This window comes from Panthera pardus, unplaced genomic scaffold (genome assembly GCF_024362965.1).
Source record: "Panthera pardus isolate Hobbes unplaced genomic scaffold, ASM2436296v1 HiC_scaffold_6, whole genome shotgun sequence".
Taxonomy (NCBI): Eukaryota; Metazoa; Chordata; class Mammalia; order Carnivora; family Felidae; genus Panthera; species Panthera pardus.
The window spans coordinates 130,026,495-130,049,190 of NW_026526991.1; the positions used below are offsets into that span (position 1 = coordinate 130,026,495).

Genomic DNA, 22,696 nt, shown 5'->3' on the forward strand with positions numbered 1-22,696 from the left:
TGTACTCTGTCTCTCTCTCTCTCTCTCTCAAAAAGAAACAAACATTTAAGAATAAGTAATCTGGGGGGCCCGGGTGGCTCAGTTGCTTGAGCGTCCAACTGGGTTTTTTTTGTTACTTTTTTAAAGTTTATTTATTTATTTTGAGAGAGAGAGAGAGAGAGAGAGAGAGAGAGAGAGAGAGACAGCATGAGTGGGGGAGGGGCAGAGAAAGAGAATCCCAAGCAGGCTCCATACTGTTAGCACGGAGCCTGATGCAGGGCTCAAACTCACGAAACTATGAGATCATGACCTGAGCCCCAAACCAAGAATCATACGCTTAACTGACTGAGCCACCCAGGCACCCCTAGCATCCAACTCTTGATTTTGGCTCTGGTCATGATCCCAGGGTCAGGTTCCTCACTGAGTGTGGAGGATGCTTAAGATTCTCTCTCTCTCTCTCTCTCTCTCTCTCTCTCCTCCTTCTGCCCCTCTCTCCTGCTCGCACTGTCTCTCTCACTGTCTCTAAAATAAAATAATTAATAAATAAAATAATATGATATGTCCTAACTGAAGGTAACCACTGGGCTCTAATAAGAATAGAAGTAAAAGACCTAAATATAAATGAAGAAAGAATACCTCGAAGTACATTTTTTAAAAGGACATTGACAATGTCCTTAAAATAGTCATTTTTTTAATGTCAGTAGAATATTTTGGCTAAGAAAGGAAGCACTCCTTGGCCTCAGTGAAATTTCCAGGCCCCGCCTTCATTTGGCTAGGGTGTATAGGGATGACTCCCATTTTGGAGTTATCTATACCTACTAATAACACACCCTTCCATTATCTCCACAGCATTAATCCCCTCAACAACCAGGTGGGGGCCAGGTAAGGAAGTCACTACTGTCCTTTTTACAGAGGAGGAAACCAAGGCTCACAAAGAGTGTATACTTCACATTGGACTATACCCTGGGCCTTCTGTGTTTTTTCTACTTATGTCTCCACCCCTCCAAGCCTTTCTCCTGGATCAAGGAAGTTATTATGTCCATGTTCGCATTTAATTCTCTGAACACACTCCCATTTTTCTATGAGATTCAGAGAACTACCATAACAGAACCAAGCACACCAAGCCAGAAAGCAGCAAAGCCAGGATTTGAACTCATCTTCTTGGTTCCACAGTCTTTGCCTCTTCTATACCACGCCACACTGTCAAGTCCAACCCTTAGCCACAAGGGCCAGGGGCTCCTGGCATCTGAGCACTCCTCCTTGCCCATGGGATTTCTTGGGGGTAATGATATAGGAGGAGTTCATTGGGGTGCCGGGGTGGCTCAATCAATTAAGTGTCTGACTCTTGATTTTGGCTCAGGATGTGATCTCATGGTCTTGAGATGGATCCCTGAGTTGGGCTCCCAGCTGAGCATGGTGCCTGCTTGGGACTCCCTCTCTCTCTTTTTTCCTCTCTCTCTCCCTCTGCCCCTCCCCTGCTCACCTGCACATGCGCTCTCACTCACTCTCTCTCTCTCTCTCTCTCTCTCTCAGAAAAAAAGAAAAAAGGAAAGAATTTCAGTAAAGCAAGGAAGATGTGTACTTCTTCTGCTCCTTTACAAAAATGTTACACTAGAGACATCAATAAGAACATAACATCTGGAGTCAACTATACTCAAAGAAAAAAATTTTTAGGGGTACCTAGGTGGCTCAGTCACCTTGATTCTGGCTCAAGTCATGATCTCACAGTTGTGAGATCTAGTCCCAAGCTGGCCATGGAGCCTGCTTAAGATTCTCTCTCCCCCTCTCTCTGCCCCTCCCCTGCTCACCCATGCACGCACACACGTACTCTCTCTCTCTCTCTCTCTCTCTCTCTCTCTCTCTCAAAAAAAACCTTTTTTTAAAAGTAACATAACATCTGCTCATAACTTGCATCATTTTATCCTGGTCTTCGGATTCACGGCACTAAGGCACACAGGTATCATCTGTTAATTTTATTTTCTTCTTAAATCAGAAGAGAAACCACTCCACTATGCTGCATATAGATTTTTGGGAGTGAGGGTCTATAAACACAAACAAATGCTGGATGAGGTGGAAGCTACGTAGCCAAAGATGGCAAGGGGGTTTGGACACACACAGATCACAGATGACAATCTACTTTCACCAGGTTTGGGACCAAAATAAACAGAAGAGGTCAGGCAGAAAAAGTAGCATCCAGAATCTCACCCACCATGATTTTATAGGCTCCAAATTTAGAGTTCCCACAAGAAATCAGCACAGCAGGACACGTACAGACACAGCAGGGCAAGTGATTTGGGAACACAAAATAGACAAAAGAGGGAAGTTTCCTATCACTTTGAAGAAAATGTTGGGGTGCCAGCATGGCTCAGTCACTTAAGTGTCTGATTTTGGCTCAGGTTATAATCTCGCGGTTTGTGAGTTTGAGCCCCGCGTTGGGTTCTATGATGACAGCTTGGAGCCTGGAGCCTGCTTTGAATTCTGTCTCCGGCTCTCTGTGCCCCTCCTCCCCCCTCCTCTCGTTCTCAAAAATAAATAAAGTGTCATTTTCATCTCTTGTTTCTGAAGTCTATGTTAAGACTTGCTAATGTGAATGACTAAAATATTTTACAGTATCGTGAATTAAGTCGAGCAAAAGGTAAAGAGAATGGCTAACAATGCAAGATTTCCATTTTGAAAAACTATGTCATTGTCAAATGCAATGCTGCATACCCCCAATTTACTTACTACAAGTTTCTGGCCCATGAAAAATTAACATGAATAAGATAAAGTTGTTATTTGTATATGCAGTCAAATATTCTCCTGCCTTACAGATGTACCTATTTCTATAGGGTTTAGAGACTCAGCCACTGATACCGAGAATTAATTACTGCCCGGTAGTTAAAGGTTCATATTTAAATGAATACTCATAGGGAAAAAAAAATGTGATCCACAGTCTGAACATCTAGGCTGTCAAGTTACAAAAAACTGAAGCAACAGCCACACTAATGATATGTATGGGTGGCCTTAATGCCAAAGACCTTCATTTTAAAACAAACAAGCAAGCTAACAAACTAAATCCAGACTCTTACAGCCTTGTTACGTATATGGATACTATGTAGTTTCCTAGAGGACCATATTTTCAGAGAAGTTCTGACATCTGTCCTCTGAAAAGCATCAGGGATACTAGTCAATACCCCCCGAAATAACTCATAAGAGAGAAATAAACACAGTGAAATCTCAGTCTAAAGTCAGTTGCCTTGAGATGAGACCTCATATCTGCTGTTAATTTTAAAAACAAGCCCAGAATCTTCTTTTACCAAAAGTTCATCTCAATTTCATCTTGGATGTCCACCATCTCCTTTCAGAACTACCAACCTGGGCTTCCCTTCTTCCCGGTCTCCCCACCCTCTGGCCTCACTTCCTGAAGCTACAAGTACCTGTAAGCAAATGACTTTGTCCCCAGGCTGAGCCGAACTGTCTGGAGAGTAGTCCCCGTCCTGTCTAGACTGCTGCCTTCCCCGAGTCTTCCCGACAGCCACGGGGTTGACGGCTTCCAGGTGCGAGGGATTTGGCAGCATCGTCACATGGAGGGGATGGTGCGCGCCGAAGTCCAGGTCAACCGAGGAGGTCAAGTGAGATAGGACATCACCGGTGGCTGAAACACCTTCTGGAAATTCACTTAAGCCTCGCATTTTACGGAACATCAGCTATTATGAAAAAACATACAAGAAAAAATGTCTTTTATAACAATGGACAGCTGGGAAGAGATGGCTAGTTTAAATCATACAATTAAAAAATAATTTAAAAAACACTTTTCTGTACATGCTTGTGTAAGTATTATTACCATGTATTAAACAAACTTTTAACTGCTCAAATGCACAGAACTATTTGAAGATCTTCATAATCAAATGAAGTACCAACAGTTTTTGCTTTGGTTTGCTTTATTTTTTTTAATTCTTTTTACTTTTTTTTGAGCGAGCACAAGCAGAGGAGGGGCAGAGAGAGGGGGACAGAGGATCAGAAGCAGGCTCTGCACTGACAGCAGAAAGCCGAACGTGGGGTTTGAACTCAGGAATCGCGAGATCATGACCTGAGGTGAACTCGGGCACCCAACCAACTGAGCCACCCAGGTGCCCCTATTTATTTATTTAGAGAGAAAGAGAGAGAGAGAGAGAGAGAGAGAGAGAGAGAGAGAGAGCAGGGGAAGGGCAGAGAGAGGGAGGGAGAGAGAATCCCAAGCGGGCTCCTCACCCAATCTCACAAACTGTGAGATCACACATGACCCGAGCCGAGATCAAGAGCCAAACACCTAACCGACTGAGCCACCCAGGCACCCCTGAAGTAACAACACTTTCAGAAGAGCCTAACATGACAGATGTGTAGATGATAAGTTAGACATGTAGACGATAAGTTAGGCAGTAAAATGTTAGATGGTAAGTCACCTCTACCTTGCCATAAGCAAAATAATTTTTTCTTGAATACACCTGTTAGAATATATTTTCCAAAAGAATTTTGTATGAATCTTGTTAAAGGTACACAGGAAAATGGCAGAATAGAACTTAATCCCATTTAGACATAAGATAACATGCACTGATCAGCTCAAATCACACCTAAAAAAACCTCTACTGTCTGATTCTCAAAGGACTTCTTTGCATACGTTCTCTGACTTCATTTTCATAGTCTACCACAAGATACATGTTACTACCCATTTTAAAAATGCACAAGCTAAAAAAAAAAAAAAATGCACAAGCTAGGAGTTAAGATGGCAGAGGAGGAGGGTGACCCCAAGCTTGCCTCCTCCCTGGAATAGCTAGATAAATATGAAATTATTCTGAATGCCCAAGAAATCAACTAGAAGTTTTAGAGAACAAAGCTGCACATCTACAGACAGAAAAAAATGACCCATGGAATAATTCAAGCAAAAATTTGAAAAGAAAAAAATTAAATATTTATGATTTTACATTTAATATTTATTTATTTTTGAGAGAGAGACAGACAGAGTGCGAGCAGGGCAGGTGCAGAGAGAGGAGACACAGAATCTGAAGCAGGCTCCAGGCTCCGAGCTGTCAGCACAGAGCCCAATGCAGGGCTCAAACTCCTGGACCGTGAAACCATGACCTGAGCTGAAGTCGGACATTCAACCGACTGAGCCACCTGGGTGCCCCTTCATGATTTTACATTTTAAAAAATGCACAAACAAGAGAAATTAACTAAATTGTTAAAGTTCCTTGGCCGCTAAGTAACAAAGCTGGGTCTCAAGCCAAGACAGTTACCAAAGACAACATGTTATTCTCAATTATCCAAATGGTTTGAGTGACCCAAAAGCTTCTTACTGACCAATTTACAAACAGGAACACCCATACTCACACAGTGTGGGTACATATGTGTTTCTCACAAATACGCTCATTTATAATTCAGTATCTTGGAGTCATTTTTTTGTGATATTTTTGGGAATGCAATTTTTGGTTTAGGGATTTCTGCATGTATTTAAGCACACCTGTCAATCACTTTATTTTGTCATTGTCTGCCTTTTCTAAAGTCTCCGTCTTTTAAAAGCAGATTATCAATCTCTCAGCATCAGAAAAACTGAGGTATGAGTAGTAGTGGTAAAGCTGGGCCCCAAACATGGCGTCATGTATACTTTCCAATGATGTAATGATGACACATCCTTCCATGGGCTCCATTCACTCCATTAACTTTCACAGTCCCTTTAACACTTATAATTACTTTTACTCTTCTGGCCCAGATCAGTGCTGAGGTTGATCCACACACACACAATGGCCACAATCTTATTAAATTACAAGTCATTTTGATGTTCCTGGCCATCAAATCTGCAATCCGGACTCACGAGTCTGTTTAGAGACTGATAGAGCAGCTGAGTTGGGCGAAAGAAGAACACCAAGATCCAGTTACCTACAGAACCACTCATGTGAGTGGTCTCCCAGGATGACAATAATACTAATGTATTATTAGTTTTAGTACAATATGTTAAGTATAAACTCTGCAAATAAATGGAAGGTAAAATTGACTCCTTGGAGGGTGAAATTGTAAATAATTGCACAGATCTTAATGTTTGAGCAATTTTTATTAAATTAGTAAAGCGTGCTTCAAAGAACAGAGATAATTTCAAAGAAATTATCTATTCATATCATCCTTGAGAAAACAAACTAACTTTTACTTTCCCTGAAAGAAGAAAGAATCCATATAAGACTACACAGAAAATCAACCCAAATACCATATCTATCAGCAGTGTTAGGTTCCATCAATTAATTAAGCTACCTCCTGGACCAACGGCTGAGATGTTTACTCAGGCTTCTAGAAGGAATTACTAGCATCGTCGGTTCTATCCTGTTACAGTCAATTGTACATCATAGAAAGTACCTTACCTCCGGAGGGAATTGCAGAAGGCCTGTCAATAAATTAAGCCTCCCTCTATGGGGCATGCCAATAATAACATCAGTTATCCCACTGTAGGCTGCCATTTTCAGCAACTCATGGAAAAAGCCCATCATGCTTTCAGCTCCTTCGCCTCCATACCGCTTCACTGTAGCAAACTTGGTGGCCAAAAAGTGGTCAAACTCCTATGGAACATCATGTCAGACACATTTGTGGTGGGAAGATAGCCAACTACTTAGGTCAAAATCAGACACATTCGTGTGTATTGTAGGAAGACCCCACACTGCTTCAAGTGACCGCAGCCGTGCCCCTTCACAACACACCCCAGAGACAGATGTAACTAATCCAGAACATGGCTGGAAAGCCTAAAGGACAGCAGGCAGCAGTCAGATTGCAGAGAAAACCACCCGAGTGGTGGAATAACTTACCCCAAGAGGGATCCTCTTAGAATGTGTTCCTCTAGAGTTGGGGCTGGGCCTTAGGGGTCTGCCCCTCCTAGCCCTTGAGTTTTAGTACCAGGCTCTACGGTACTATTTTGTCAAGGCCGCAAATGACCCAACTATCCAAATTACTGGGAATAGTTTCCTTGTCATCTTGACACGCCTGAGTCCTGATCATAGCCTTGACAGACTCAAGGTCTATTAATCTGCACCAAGAGTCTCTTCCATGCATTGTTCTTTTTTTGATCACTCCAGGTCATAAAAAGAGAAGCAAGGTCTTAAGGGCTTTTCAGTCTTTTACAGAGTGAAAAGGCAATTACATAAAAAGTATATATTTTGACTCAGTTGTTTGGGGTTCTACTTTTTCCTACTTAGAACAAAGTGGTGTGTATTCTATTATCTAGTGTGTTGACGCAACGAGGTAAATAGGGGTAAGTAAATGCTTTAATTCCCTCTCTTCAATATTGATATATCTTTGTAGAAAAAGAGCCGTCCTATTCCATTGATGTTAGCTGGTACTTTTATACCTGAGATTCTAGCATTAGTTTTGACAGATGTTTTCGCTCTTCTGTGGTAAAGGTCTCTTTTTTCAGTTCCTCAAACCGTTTGGCAAACCAGTCTTTCTCCTCCTGGCTCTCAAGCTGGGAGGTTTCAATAGAAATTTGCCCACAGTAGATTTGGTTGAGATAGGCTACTATTTCCTCAAGAGAGGCCTCCTCCTTCCCCATGTTCAACAATCCTACAAAAATGAAATCATAGGGATCGTTTTAAAAAACAATCAAACATGTAATTAATTATAGAACATACCAAAATAATTATTTCAATTCAGAGCATTTTGTTTTGGATAAGTTGGGTCATCATCAATGGCTACCTAGATTTTTCTAAAGACAAAACTAAAAATATGGTCAAAGGCCACAAAATAGTCAGACTAGGAAAGAGAATATCAGTCTTTCTCCACAAGGACAGAGCCATGCCGCTTTATGCCAAATTTTGATTCTATTGTAATTTCAAACTAAAAATGGAAAGTTAACACTCAACTGCTTTATAGCTACAGATCAGATATTCTACCTTTATCTGAAATACCTCCCCAAATGTTTAACTCTTATATTAATACCTACAAAGTAATGTCTACCATTGAACATTTGGCCTAAATGTTATTAATATTGATAGCAAAGCAACATTTTAAGCTAAAGGGAAATCTACCTGAACCTTGGTCAACAAAAGGAGAGCACTGTAAGTGTATCAATAGCTCAGCACCAAATCAATGATCAGTCATTTGCCTTAACCTACAACGTGAGTTTTTAACAAACCAACATTTACTTTATTATTGCTTATGGTTTCTTACAATAAACTTTAGCTCTTTGATACTGATTGACCATTCAAGTTATAAAAATTATTTTGCATATCGCTTGGCTTCTCTGCCCCACATTTTAATCTATAAAACAGGAACACCTCAGGGGGTAGTTGTTAAAATTAAATAAGATAGGAGGGTGCCTGGGTGGCTCAGTCAGTTAAGCGTCTGACTTCGGCTCAGGTCATGATCTTGCAGTTCGTGGGTTTGACCCTGTGTTAGGCTCGGTGCTGACAGCTCAGAGCCTGAAGCCTGTTTTGGATTCTGTGTCTCCCTCTTTCTCTACCTCTCTCCCTCCTTCATGCTCTGTCTCTCAAAAATGAATAAATGTTAAAATTTTTTGAAAAAAAAGATTAAATGAGATAGGAAATAACCTAATGTCCACTGATGGGATAAACAAAATGTGATATAGCCATACTGTTGCAGACTATGACTCTTGAGTTCTCTTTTGTCCAGCAAGAGAGTGGACACAGAATTGAATACAAGAGAGGCTAATGTCCAGAAGGAGACAAAAGCCCTGAACACGTGTTTCATCTCGTATTTATTGAGCTCTCAAGATCTTACACAAGTGTTGTACATGAGGAAATAATCAGATAGTAATCAATAACTTGTGTGTGGGGGCGCCTGGGTGGCTCAGCCGGTTGAGCGTCCGACTTCGGCTCAAGTCATGATCTCACAGCTTGTGAGTTCAAGCCCCGCGTCGGGCTCTGTGCTGACAGCTCAGAGTCTGGAGCCTGCTTCAGATTCTGTCTCTCTCTCTCTCTCTCTCTCTGCCCCTCCCCTACTCATGTTCTGTCTCTCACTCTCAAAAATAAATAAACATTTAAAAAAAAATAACTTGTGTGTGTAAGAAGCAAAGGGTCTGCCTGGGGGGGGGGGGGCAAGTGGTGTTTGTGATCAAAACAAATCTGGTATATTGGTACAAGATGGAAAGTAGTTTCCTGCAGGTAATATAACAAGTTACTTGTGATCCCATTATAATATCTTGCTAACTAACCTTGGGCGCTTTCACCCAGTGGTGGCAGCTTTCTGACCTAAGCTTTCTTAACCCATTTACATAAGTGTAAGGAATTCTTGAACCTATTTCCCCACACCATATGACGGACTAGTGTTCAGCCACATAAAGGAATAAAGTACCAGTTTATGCTACAGTATGGATGAAACTTGGAAACATTACACTAAATGTAAAAAGCCAGACCCAAAAGGCCACATACTGTGACTTCATTTATACAGCATGTCAAGAATAGGCAAATCTATAGAAACAGAAAGTAGATTAGTGGTTGCAAGGGGCTGAGAAGAAAGCAGAATGGGGAGTGAGTAAGTAAGTTTACTAGGCACAAGATTTCCTTTTGGGGTGATGAAAATGTTCTGGAACTAAACTGATGATTGCATAACATTGTGGCTGTATGAAATGTCACTGAATTGTATACTTTAAAATGGTTAGAGTGGAGGGCACCTGGCTGGCTCAAGCGGTACAGTGTGAAACTCTTGATCTCGGGGTTATGAGTTCGAGCCCCACGTTGGGCACAGAAATTACTTAAGGGGCGCCTGGGTGGCTCCGTTGGTTAATCTTCCGACTTCGACTCAGGTCACGATCTCGCAGTCCATGAGTTCGAGCCCCGCGTCGGGCTCTGGGCTGATGGCTCAGAGCTGGAGCCTGCTTCCGATTCTGTGTCTCCCTCTCTCTCTGCCCCTCCCCCGTTCATGCTATGTCTCTCTCTGTCTCAAAAATAAATAAACGTTAAAAAAAAAATTAAAAAAAAACCAAAACACTAAACTTTCCATTCCTGAAGGGCCATTTAAATTATGATGGCATAGATTTTGTCTCCAAGCCCCCCAAGTGAGAATTGCCTAGCTGAGTCCAGGCAGATTCTAGAACTGCGAGATAATAAAATTGTTGTACCCTTAGAAGTTACTGCATTTTGGGGTGGTTTATTACACTGCAATAAATTACCAGAACATTACTAATTAATGTATATACCAGAATTTGACATTGCCCAAAAATAACTTTAAAAAAAATGACATTGGGGCGCCTGGGTGGCTCAGTCGGTTGGGCATCCGACTTCGGCTCAGGTCATGATCTCGCGGTCCGTGAGTTCAAGCCCCGCGTCGGGCTCTGTGCTGACAGCTCAGAGCCTGGAGCCTGTTTCAGATTCTGTGTCTCCCTCTCTCTCAGCCCCTCCCCCGTTCATGCTCTGTCTCTCCCCGTCTCAAAAATAAATAAACGTTAAAAAAAATTAAAAAAAAAAAAAATGACATGACAGGGATCACCTGAGTGGTTTAGTTGGAAGAGTATGTGACTCTCAATCTTGGGGTTGTGAGTTCGAGCCCCGTGTTGGGTATAGAGATTACTTAAACATAAAATCTTTAAAAAATAGTAATAATAAAATAAAATAAATAAGTAAAATTTAAAAATGGCATGAGATAGGAGCCCAGGATGCTGCCTGGTTATCTAGCCCCCATTTTTTTTTAAGTTCCCAAGCTGGGAAATAAAACAGGAAGTGAGAGCTGGATTGTCACCTTACCTCTGCCACTTCTTAGCTACGAGTTACTTAAGTTCTCTGAGTTTCTGTTTCCCTGTCTGTAAAATAAAGATGGCAGTAACTTCTTAGGGAGTAGGTGTGGGAATGCATTGACAAAACAGATGTAAAGTGTCTGGTCCATAATGGGTGTCCAGCTTTTTTAAAACTATTATTTCAGGGCTTGCAACGTTTTATTCATTTTTTAAAAGTTTTTGGTTGTTTTTTTTTTTAGAAATGTTTATTTGTTTTTGAGAGAGAGAGAGAGGTAGAGAGCAAGCAGGGGAGGGGCAGAGAGAGAGGGAGACAGAATCCCATGCCATTGGCACAGAGTCCGGATGTGGGGCTTGAACTCACAAACCATGAGATGATGATCTGAGACGAAACCAAGAGACGGACACTGAACTAACTGAGCCACCCAAGCAACCCTTACTACATTTTAAAAATAGTTTTCTTTTGTAGTAAGAATGCTGATCGTAAGATGTTCTCTTAGCAAAATTTTAAGTATGCAATACAGTATTAACTAGAGCCCCTAGAACTTATTTATCTTTCATAATTGAAACTCTGTACCTTTTGACCACCATTTCCCTATTTCCGCTTCTTCCCAGACCCTGTGAACCACTGTCTAAGTTTGAACATTTTATCATTTTTCTTAAATATGGAAGACTTCACGAATTTGCGTGTCATCCTTGTGCGGGCACCATGCTGATCTTCTCTGTATCGTTCCAATTTTAGTATTTGTGCTCATGAAGTGAGCATGAGTTTGACGATCTTAGATTCCTCATATAGTGGGATCAATCATGCAGTGCCTGTCCTTCTGTGACTGGTTTAATTTCACTTAGTGTAATGCCTCGAGTTTCATCCATGTTGTCACAAATGGAAGGATTTCCTCCTTTTTTAAGGCTGAGCAATATTCTGTTCCATATACCACATTCTTTTTTTCTTTTTTAAGTAGGGCCTATGCCCAACGTGGGGCTTGAACTCACAACCCCAAGATCAAGAGTCACATGCTCTAGCAACTGAGCCAGCCAGGTGCTCTCATACTGCATTTTCTTTATTCATTTATCCATTGATAGACATTTAAGTGTTTTCATATTTTTTGCTATGGTAATAATGCCACAGTACATAAAAGTACAGATAACTCTTTAAGACCCTGATTTCAATTTCTTTGGATAAATACTCAGAAGTGGGATTGCTAGATCATATGGGATTTCTATTTTTAATTTTTTGAGGAGTATCCGTACTATTTTCCACAGTAGCTACACCTACTTGCAGTCCCACCAACAGTGCACGAGGTTTTCTCTACATCCTCACCAACACTTGTTATCTTGTGTCCCAGCCATTCTGGCAGATGTGAAGTGATACCTAATTGCAGCTTTGATTTGCATTTCTCTGATGATCAGTGATGGTGAATACCTTTTCATGTACTTGTTGGCTATTTAGTTGTTTGTTTGTTTTAATGTTTTTATTTCTTTTTTGAGAGAGAGACAGACAGAGAGAGAGACAGAGTACAAGTGGGGGAGGGGCAGAGGGAGAGGGAGACAAAATCTGAAGTAGGCTCCAGGCTCTGAGCCATCAGCACGGAGCCCCATGAGGGGCTCAAACACACGAACCGTGGGATCATGACCTGGGCCGAAGCCTTAACCAACTGAGCCACCCACGCATCCCACCTGTTGGCCATATGTATGTCTTCTTTGGTAAATGTTTTTAAACTTAGAGGAAATGAACCCTACTGAAAGACTATTCTAGAACCTCAAGACCAGTCCTCTTAGACAGTGCTTGAATGTGCCCCTCACGGTCAACTCACACTCCATGGAAGCCTCAGCTCCAGTGGGCATGTGAGTTCTTCAAGAACAGAGAAAGGAGCCATACTGCATCTTGGCAGCTAACCGTTACATGTAGAGTCTAGTGTTGGTGGGCTTTACCTGTGGTATTAAAAGGTCCCTGTAGGGTCTGCACAAGAGCTTGGACTTCAGGCACATTCTCCGGCAAGGCTTGTCCAGTGAAGAGGGGGTTGATTTTGGCAGCTTTATGACCATGTTCACAGTATACAGTCACCAATCTGGCAAGGCCATGATCAACTAATTCAAGGGGAAAATAAAACAATACAAACAATTTAGAAAATGCCCACAAACTAAAAAAAAAAATCAGTTTTTCAAAGAACCTTTGTGGCCTTAGACACTTTTAATGCATTCCTTCTACCTACCACATCTCAGGTTTATAGACTATCAGAATCCAGGAAAACACACTTACTTTTTTTTAATGTTTATTTTTGAGAGAGAGAGAGAGCACGAGTTGGGGAGGGGCAGAGAGAGAGAGAGGGAGACACAGAATCCAAAGCAGGCTGCCAGCTCTAAGCTGTCAGCACAGAGCCCGATGTGGGGCTTGAACCCACAAACTGCGAGATCATGACTTGAGCCGAAGTTGGACGCTCAGCCGACTGAGCCACCCAGGCGCCCTCAGGAAAACACACCTATTTCTTTAAATTTATCTCATGATTGCTAAAGTCAGTGAAGGAAAAAAAAAAAAAAAGAGAGAGAGATAGAACTATGGGTGCACATTTGTAAAAATAACTATGCCTGTAGAGAAATAGCACTGAAAATAACTGTTAAAATGCTGAGATTGTGGATAATTAGAGTCCTCTTAATTATTATTTGAGATTTTTAAATATTTTACTTAAAAAATAGACATAGGTAGAACTACAAAATCAGTTACATCTCCTTCCCTATTGCTTAAAGACCCAATGTACAGAGTTATTTCATAGACTCATGAAATTTATACTAGAAAAAGATCTTTTTTTTTTTCTTAATGTTTTTTATTTATTTTTGAGACAGAGAGAGACAGAGCATGAGCAGGGAAGGGGCAGAGAGAGAGGGAGACACAGAATCCGAAGCAGGCTCCAGGCTCTGAGCCATCAGCACAGAGCCTGATGTGGGGCTCAAACTCACAGACCGTGAGATCATGACCTGAGCCGAAGTCGGATGCTCAACCGACTGAGCCACCCAGGTGCCCCTAGAAAAAGATCTTAAAAATGATCTTTTCACAGGGCACCTGGGTGGCCCCATTGGTTATCATGATCTCATGGTTTGTGGATTTGAGCCCAGAGTTCGGCTCTGCACTGACAGTGTGGCGTCTGCCTGGGATTCTCTCTCTCTCCCTCTCTCTCTGCCCTTCCCCTGCTCGCACTCTCACGCTCATGTTGTCTCTCTCTCTCAAAATCAATAAGTAAACTTAAAAAAAAAATTTTAATGATCTTTTCACTCACATAATGCAAAACAAAACAAAACAAAACAAAACAAAACAAAACAGGAAACAAACCCTTTATAAAGCTCTAAATGAGTGGTTCCTCAGTCTCTGCTTGGAGGAGTTGCATTATCTTTTAGTGAACCCAATATGATGATTCTATTTTGAGCCCAAACTGCTTTTCTTCCCTCTTCCATATGAAAGTTATTCCAAAATTTGAAGAAAAAAAAAATCCTTCATGCCCACACTCCGCTAACCTTCAGTTCATCAAGGCAGCCTTACAAACAGCACAAATCCCCGATGATGAGCAGATCCACCATTTCTGAACATTTTCTGAACATTTTTCACCTTATGTGTTTATTCTTAGAACCCAGAGAAAAGTTCAGCATATTTTGAAACATTTAATGACCATTTTATGAACATTTATTGCCATGCAGTGAGCTACATATGTGCTTTGTATTCAGAGTACGGCAAAGTATGTGTCTTGTCACGGGCTGACAGGAAAGAACAGAGAGGTACTGAATACGTGAAGGATGTGTTGGCACTGATGCAACAGTTAGGACGATCCATGCTACGTCTAATAAATTGGTAACCTAATCAAACAATCCCAGTAAATGAATCGATTCCAGTCTGGAGATAAGTCATATAAATTGCCATAGGGTTCTATTCTGAATCTTACTGAGGTTCTCAATTGCTGTGTTATAAAGTAGGAAACCTTCACATTTATGACTAAAATCCAGAAAGACCACGTCTAAAGCATTGTCCCCACCAGTCACTCCTTAAAAACATATTCCTCCTCCCCACCAGAAAACAACAAAACAGCAAAAAAAAACCCCACATTCTTCCCTGGGCTCTGCGGCATCACCAAATCCTGGCTTTTCTCCTAACTCACTGGCTACGCACCCTCAGTCATTTTGGGGAGGGAGCTCCTCTTCTTTGTCCATCTCTAAAATATTAGTGGTCTGCAGATCTGGCAGCAGCCTTTTTCTCAAGCTGTTTTTCTCTGGGTGATCTCCTGCACCTTCCACAGTTTCCAGGAACATGTACAAAACTACATCTCTGGTGGGGCAAGTCTAATAGTAGATATGCACAGTTATCATCACCATCCCCAAATTAGCAGCCCTATTGAAAATATTCTCTTAGTGAACCCACATCAACTCAGAGATTATTGCTCCAATTTCTAAGTGTTCCCCAGGCTTCTCATGCCATTCTAAGAGCAATGGCATGGGAGTTGGCACAAAAGCAGGCTGCTCACTCCCAGGGACGTGTGGAAGCTACTATTCTGGCAGAGCCTGAGAGAGAGAGGTCCACACCCCTCCACACCTCTGGGCACATCCCACATCCATCCTGGCAATCTATTTTCTCTCAGACCCTCTTCCTGCCTTTGCTCTGGTTTCTTTTTTCCAGACCCAATCCCATATTCCTTCCCTCTCTGCCTCCCAGATCCTTCCACTGTGACCTCTGGGATTCTGCTCCATGATTAATCAACCTCTCCGCATTCTTACCCTCCTCCATAAACATTCCTTATACCCCTATCCTAACTGGAACCTGCTTTCTCCCAGAGGACAACGGGAGGTGAAGCTGCTCATCACCACACTGACCCCTCAAGTACTGAAGGTGGAGTTTCATTCCTCAGGGACATCCCCCCTCCCCCCACATTAGTCCTCTAACTCTGAAAATCTCCAGCCCCCAGGGGGACACGCCCTAGGGTTATCAACTAATCTCCATCTAGTATCAGTAGCCATTACAAAACAATGTTGTAGGAGAAGCTTCAGGGAAAAGTGTCAGTGTATATAGAGGAAAAAAACAACTATAAACAGTATAAATAGTATGAGCCTGCTCTTTGTTACAATGTATATATGTATAGTAGGTAATGTATATTTCATTACCTAGTCTATATAGCATAGTATGAGTATCTATATACTTTATATATGTGAATGTGTGTACATATATCCCATATACATAAAGGAAATGGACCAAAAATTTAGCGATTATCCTGTACAAAATTCCTCGTTTTTTCTTTCGCTTATCTGCTAAGTTTTCAATGGCAAACATGTAGAGCACAGCTCTTCAAATGTTATCCTGACTTGCTGCCTACTGCACTCGTAGGGCACTCCAGTGTACCTGTCCTCACCAGTGGGCTTTATGCTTGTAAAAATCAGTTATATTTGTTCCTAAGGCTGGTGCTGTGGGAGAAAGAAAATGTGGGGGGAGAAATCATAAAAATCTAGAGAGATGCTGCATTCAGATTGCTTCCATAGTGCTCTTAATTTTAAAGATTTGCAAAAACAAATCCAAGAAGAAATACATTTGTCAAAATACATGAAGCATCTCTCATTTCTTTATCATACTCCTTGCTTTAAAGAACTTTTTTTTTTTTTTTTTTTTTTTTTTTTTTTTTTTTTTTTTTTTTAATTAACTGACTACATTCTAGTTTCAAATCCATCAGGGGTGCCTGGGTGGCTCAGTTGGTTAAGTGTCTGACTTTGGGTCAGATCATGATCTCGCGGCTCATGAGTTTGAGCCCTGCATGAGTTTGAGCCCTGCATCAGGCTCTGTGCTGACAGCTCAGAGCCTGGAGCCTGCTTCGGATTCTGTGTCTCCCTCTCTCTCAGCCCCTCCCCTGCTTGCACACACACACACTCTCTCTCTCTCTCTCTCTCAAAAATAAATAAGTACTAAAAAAAATCCACCAGATATGATTGCTTCATCTATATTTTGTAGCAAACAGTGATATTATAAGATTTCAAAGGATGAGAACACATTGAATACATATATTGTTCATAAAAAGAATTTCATATCACTGTATAAATAAGTCAAAGGATTACTGTAAAAGAAAAATGAATATCTTCATGCTAGGTATACTACCAACCAAATAACTTGATACTCAGGATATCTATAGAAGTTCAGAAGAATTTAATTTTGTGTTTAAATCCCTAAGAAGCCAGAGAGAATAGGGAAAACAACAACACATATACACACTCCTTTACAAAACAAAATGGAAAATACTGAAGGCATGCTTCTGGCTCAAGAGACTGGCACATAGCAAATGCTCAAGAAGCATTTGTCATTAACTGAATGAAGTCCTGAGATTCAGCATATCGTAAGAGAGTCACAGAATCCTTGTGATGCAAGTTTTCCAGAGCCAGAGCCCTCAAACATGCAGTACAAGAGCTGCAGTGAATACATCTTCCACCTCACTTTGAGCTCCTCTTTTTTTTCTTTTTTTCCTTTTTAGAGAGAGAGACAGACAGACAGAGAGACAGAGAGAACACACGAGCTGGGGAGGGGCAGAGAGAGGGAGACGGAATCTTAAGCAGGCTCCATGCCCAGCACAGAGTCCCACGCGGGGCTCAATCCCATGACCATGAGATCATGATCTGAGCCAAAATTAAGAGTCGGATGCTTAACCAACTGAGCCATCCAGATGCCCCTGAGCCCCTCTTTCCCAAGAACTGCGCTCTCCCATTCCAGGGAGTGGGTTCCTAAGACCACGTCTACCTCATTCCATTCTGCCTCCCTCCCAATTAATGGATTCCAAAGACACCTGAGTCGAAGTGGGTCAGATTCACTCTTTCCAGAATTTATGACTTGGGATAGGGAGACACGGGTGGTCCACTATGCCTCCTGTTTGTGCAAACAACATGGTTAACGCTGAACACCTGCTTTCCTTCTGGGAGTCTGGAATTTTGGCACAGGCAGAGGGTGTTTACATGGACGTCTGCCAATAAAAACCTCGGGTGATGGATCTCAAATGGACTCCCCTGGGTGACACGGCACATATATTGCTGTATTTACGTTGCATGAACAGGAGTGTTTCTGTATCACCCCTCACGGGAGAGAGAGCACAAGGACTCCTGCACCACGGTGCCTGTGCTGTTTTCCGCGACAGTGCAGCTATGTATCCTTATTACATCACTGTGATGAATCTGAGCCATGAGTACAGCTGTAAGCTGAGCGCCATGAGGCTTTCTGGCGAATCTCTAAATGTAGGGGTGGTCTCGAGGACTCCTGACACGCATTATGGGTAGCACAGGAGCTGAGTACATTAACAGCTGTGCCCTGTGGGCCCACACACAGCTTCTGCCAATATTCCCAGAGTTAGTGCTGGTTTTCTCCCCCGCTGAGGCTTGGTTGCTGCACACATCCTTCAGCTCTGGGAGATATCCTTGTATCTTTTCAAATAAAGTCCCCGCTTCCCCTTAGGTGGCCACAGTTGGTTTCTGTTGCTTGTGATCAAAAGAACCTTTGCCGATACGGGGGTAAAAAAAAAATTATGATAAGGATATCTACATCAATTACTTTATTCTCTCTGTAAGCAAGCACAGTCGGGGCACTGAAGAGTGTTTTATTTTCAGGAAAAAAGGGTTCGTATTAACCAGCCTGAAGTACACTGACACATAAACTAAACTTAGTACTTAATCTAAAAGTCAATACAGTTCTTTTTCATCATCTGGTCATAAACAGCCTCCCCCCAAAAATATCTAGATCATATCCATGGGTTTCTTACATTCAAGGCAGCATATGCTTATAGCAAGTGGGAATGTTGGATATCTATAAAATGGCTGAAGATTCCAAGAAAGAGAATTTCATAACTGGAGTCTCTTCAAACCCCATTAAAATGTGATGGCCGCCCCCACCCCCCACCCCCCACCCAGTTTCAGCTTAGGAACTTTGGAAATAACCACATTAAAACAAAGACTTCAGGGGCACCTGGGTGGCTCCATTGGTTAAGCATCAGACTCTTGGTTTCAGCTCAGGTCATGATCTCACAGGTTCATGGGATAGAGCCCTGCATTGAGCTCTGGACCTGAGTGTAGAATGTTTGGGATTCTCTCTCTCCTTCTCTCTCTCCCCCTTTCCCCTTCTTCCGAGCTCTCTCTCCCTCTCTCAAAATAAAGAAACACTTAAAAAACAAAGAAATTAAGGCAAGACTTTGTACCAGACTATTATATTCTGTACAACAAATTCAGATAAACCTAGGCTGTGCAACTGAGTTTATTTTATATCATACCTTATCTTTCCACCTCAAATACAGTATCTTTATAAAATAAATTTATTTCAGGGTGCCTGGGTGGCTCAGTCAGTTAAGCGTCTGACTCTTGATTTTGGCTCAGGCCATGGTCTCAGGGCTTGTGGGATTAAGACCTGCATCCAGCTCTGAGCTGACAGCGCAGAGCCTGCTTGGGATTCTCTCTCCCTCTTTCTGCCCCTCCCCCACTTGTGCACACACACGTGCTCTTTCTCTCTTTCAAAATAAATAAACATTTAAAAATACAATAAAATAAAATAAAATAAAATTTATTTCATTCTTAAAAAAAAACAAACAAAAACCTTGTTCTGGTCCTTTCTGGTTTTTTTCCTAATCCTTTCTTAAATCACTGCCAACATAGATAAGTAAGGATCACAGATTGATAGTGAATGATAGCAAGTACTAACTTTTGCTCAGTGTTTCACACACGTCATCTTACCCAACTCTTGCAACAACTCTGAAATAGGTCTCCTCATCTGCAGAAGAGTAAACTGAGGCGCAAAGAGGTTAAGTGACCTGCAAAATGTGACAGAGGTAGTAAAGAAGCTACCTTCAAGCATATTTGACTTCAATCCAATGTTTTATCCATTATGTTATAACAAAAATTGAAAAGGGAAGTCCAGAGCCTACAGCAAAAAGGATGAGAGAACTGGAAATCAGTGAGACATTTGAAAAAAAAAAAAGTACAAGGGCTAACGTCATTAGCCTTTTCTGGTCTGCATTGTACCCGAGAATTATCTAGATTTTTTTTTTTTAATTTTTTTAACGTTTATTTATTTTTGAGACACAGAGAGACAGAGCATGAACGGGGGAGGGGCAGAGAGAGAGGGAGACACAGAACCGGAAGCAGGCTCCAGGCTCTGAGCCGTCAGCCCAGAGCCCGACGCGGGGCTTGAACTCACGGACAGTCAGATAGTGACCTGAGCTGAAGTCGGACGCTTAACCGACTGAGCCACCCAGGCGCCCCTATCTAGATTTTTTTAAATCTCTAATGCATTAGGATTTTCTTCAACTGCTTTTCTCATGAGTCCAGTAAAGGCTCCTATTATTTCTAATTTGCAACATACCCACAACCTCACTTCAACTACTAAAGCTCAGTGCCAAGGTCAGTAATGGCTAAATGCTGCTTGAAATCCTATGGCGCCCATCTCCTGCTGGTCCCTCAGTTCTGCCATATTTTTGTAATCTGAATCCTCCATAATGACATTGATACTCCTGAATCGGCACTCCTCCATTTTCAATTGGGATTGTTGATGAATAAACTGAAGTTTACCTGAATTGAGGTTTACAGAGGTTAAAGTACAAGCTGTTACTAATAGCCAGCAACAAAGAACACTCACCACAGGTCAAATTTTAACTAGTGAAACCACTGTCATTTAAGAGGTTACTAGAAGGAAATTCAATATCTCTTTAAAGCCTTAATGTAATGGATGTCTTAGTGAATGATGTAGTCGCCCCATGCAGGCATTGATTTTCAGCCAAGATAAATATTTGTAAAAAGAAGGCTGATGAAGGAAAGGCAAAGAGGAGGAGGGAGGCACCATAACTTTGATCGTATCCCATCTCACTATGTCACCTTGGATGTGGGAGGATGCCATGTGTCCATTTTCAGGACGGATTGTCCTTCGATTGACTTTGCCAATCCCAAAGAGTTGTGGACATGATCCACCAACCAACCCAATCATTTCTCTCAACCAAGATGGTACCTTTTAGGACACTGGCAGGCGTCATGAAAAAGGCTTGAGCCGGTCATGATCTCACGGTCCGTGGGTTCGAGCCCCACGTTGGGCTCTGTGCTGACAGCTCATAGCCTGGCGCCTGCTTCAGATTCTGTGTCTCCCTCTCTCCCTGCCCCTCCCCTACTCATGCTCGCTCTCTCTCTCTCTCTCAAAAATAAATAAACATTTAAAAATTTTTTTGAAAAAATAAAAAAAGGAAAAAGACTTGAGCCAATTAAATCATGTACTCCTAATTAACGGAACTGACCATAAGCACCCACTTAAATGGAATTTAAGGAAAAACCCAGCAAGTCTTCATTGTGTTCATGAGCAAAAAAGAAATTATTAGTTCTTCTAAAGCATAGTAATATAGTATATTACCCAATGTATACAGTGCTTCCTTTCTTGATAATTGGTGTTACGGTTATACATGCAAAATTCAAATGCGCTAAATGTCACAAATAAATTGCATATACAGAATTGTATTTCCATTTCTTAGTAGGAATAGCTCACTTAATAAGTATTCAGTTAAATACAGAGCTGAGAGGAATGTAAGACAAGGAGCTTACCAAGCAGGATCTTACAGCATGAGAGGATGGTCTCTATATGAAACTGCACACAGTCATAAAAAGTTCAGTAGAGTCCAAGGGGTCTCTCGGACTGAGAGTTGAGGGAGATCAGATTAGGATAGCCTGGAGTTGTCTAGACAGATGTTACAGAGGAGATGGGAACGGAGATGAGCCATGGAGAATGGGTATGAAGTGGAAGGGCATACAGAATGAGCGGGGAGAGCCTTGGATAACGGCTGGAACATGGGGGAATTTATGTCAGAGAAAGGTAAGAAAGAAGGCAGAATGGGTCATGAAACATGAAGGGCGTTCAATATCAAGCTAACAAATCTGGGATCTTATTCTGAGAGGCAAAATAGAGCCTTTGGAGACTTGAGTTAAGAAAATAACTCAATGAGGGGCGCCTGGGTGGCTCAGTTGGTTGAGTGTCCAACTTTGGCTCAGGTCATGATCTCACAGCTTGTGACTTCGAGCCCCGCATCGGGCTCTGTGCTGACAGAGCCTGGAGCCTGCTTCAGATTCTGTGTCTCCCTCTCTCTCTGCCCCTAACCCACTCGCATTCTGTCTCTGTCTCTCTCAGAAATGAATAAACATTAAAAAAATAAATAAATAAAAAATAAATAAATAAACATCAAAAAAATTAAAAAAAAAAGAAAATAACTCAATGAAACCAATGTCTTAGAGAAATTGTGGCAAGACACTAGGCTACAAATTTTCATAGCAGTGAGGCTAGCAGTTTTATCTTTTTGAAGTCATGGGAATTCAATGAAAGCTACAGGCCCTTTGCCTAAAAATAGACACACACAGTTGTGCAAAAGCCACAGACCCTCTAAAACTTTTCCACAGGGATCCGTAGACTTGGCTAGGAGCACCTGGATTAATATTTCTTGCAGCAGCAGCAGCAGACCAGAATTAAAGGCCTACGCTAGGATCCCAACAGTGAAAACAGAAAGCAAGGCTTTGAGAAACACAGTGCTCAAGATTTGATATGAAGTATGAGGTGAAAAGTTGAAGGTGGGTTGTTTGCCCCACATTTTTACAATATGTCTGTAGCAGAGCCTGCTACAACTCCTGAGATCCATTTTCTCTTCTCTTTCATGGTGATAATCAAACATATGGCCATGCAGAATAAAGATATACGTCCCAGCCTTCCAGGCAGCCAGTTGCCCATGTGACTAAGTTCTGATGAATGAGAAGGTAGTAGCCATGATCTGTGTAACTTTGGGGTCTTGCCCTTGAAGGGAGATGTGTCCTCTTTCCCTTCCCCCTTTCCTCCATCCTGCTGCACAGTGTGGATGCAGTGATGAGCTATCCTGGACCGGAGTAGACAGCAACACCCACAGGATGGTGAAGAAACAACACAGAAGGAGCTTGAACCCCTTTGGACCTTGCAGAGCAAAGCTGTCATACCAGCTCAGACCTTTACTCGTCTCACTTAGGTCACTGTTCCTCCACGTGTCCAACACAGCC

General features: G+C 41.8%; 1 protein-coding gene and 1 non-coding gene across 3 annotated transcripts in view; both read right to left on the minus strand.

The window, feature by feature from the left end:
• Positions 1 to 22,696, minus strand: part of DHTKD1 (dehydrogenase E1 and transketolase domain containing 1) — a 50,831-nt gene that overhangs the window by 23,359 nt on the left and 4,776 nt on the right. For both annotated transcript variants that reach the window (XM_019460798.2, XM_019460797.2), the window contains exons 2-5: positions 12,590 to 12,745; positions 7,322 to 7,533; positions 6,345 to 6,539; positions 3,396 to 3,665 (exon numbers count right to left, since the gene is read on the minus strand). In XM_019460798.2, coding sequence (XP_019316343.2) covers positions 3,396 to 3,665; positions 6,345 to 6,539; positions 7,322 to 7,533; positions 12,590 to 12,745 — 833 coding nt within the window. The remainder of the gene's footprint in view (positions 1 to 3,395; positions 3,666 to 6,344; positions 6,540 to 7,321; positions 7,534 to 12,589; positions 12,746 to 22,696) is intronic.
• LOC128775137 (U6 spliceosomal RNA) lies at positions 11,317 to 11,421 on the minus strand. Its single transcript, XR_008419788.1, has one exon. It is a non-coding gene; the product is annotated as a U6 spliceosomal RNA (small nuclear RNA).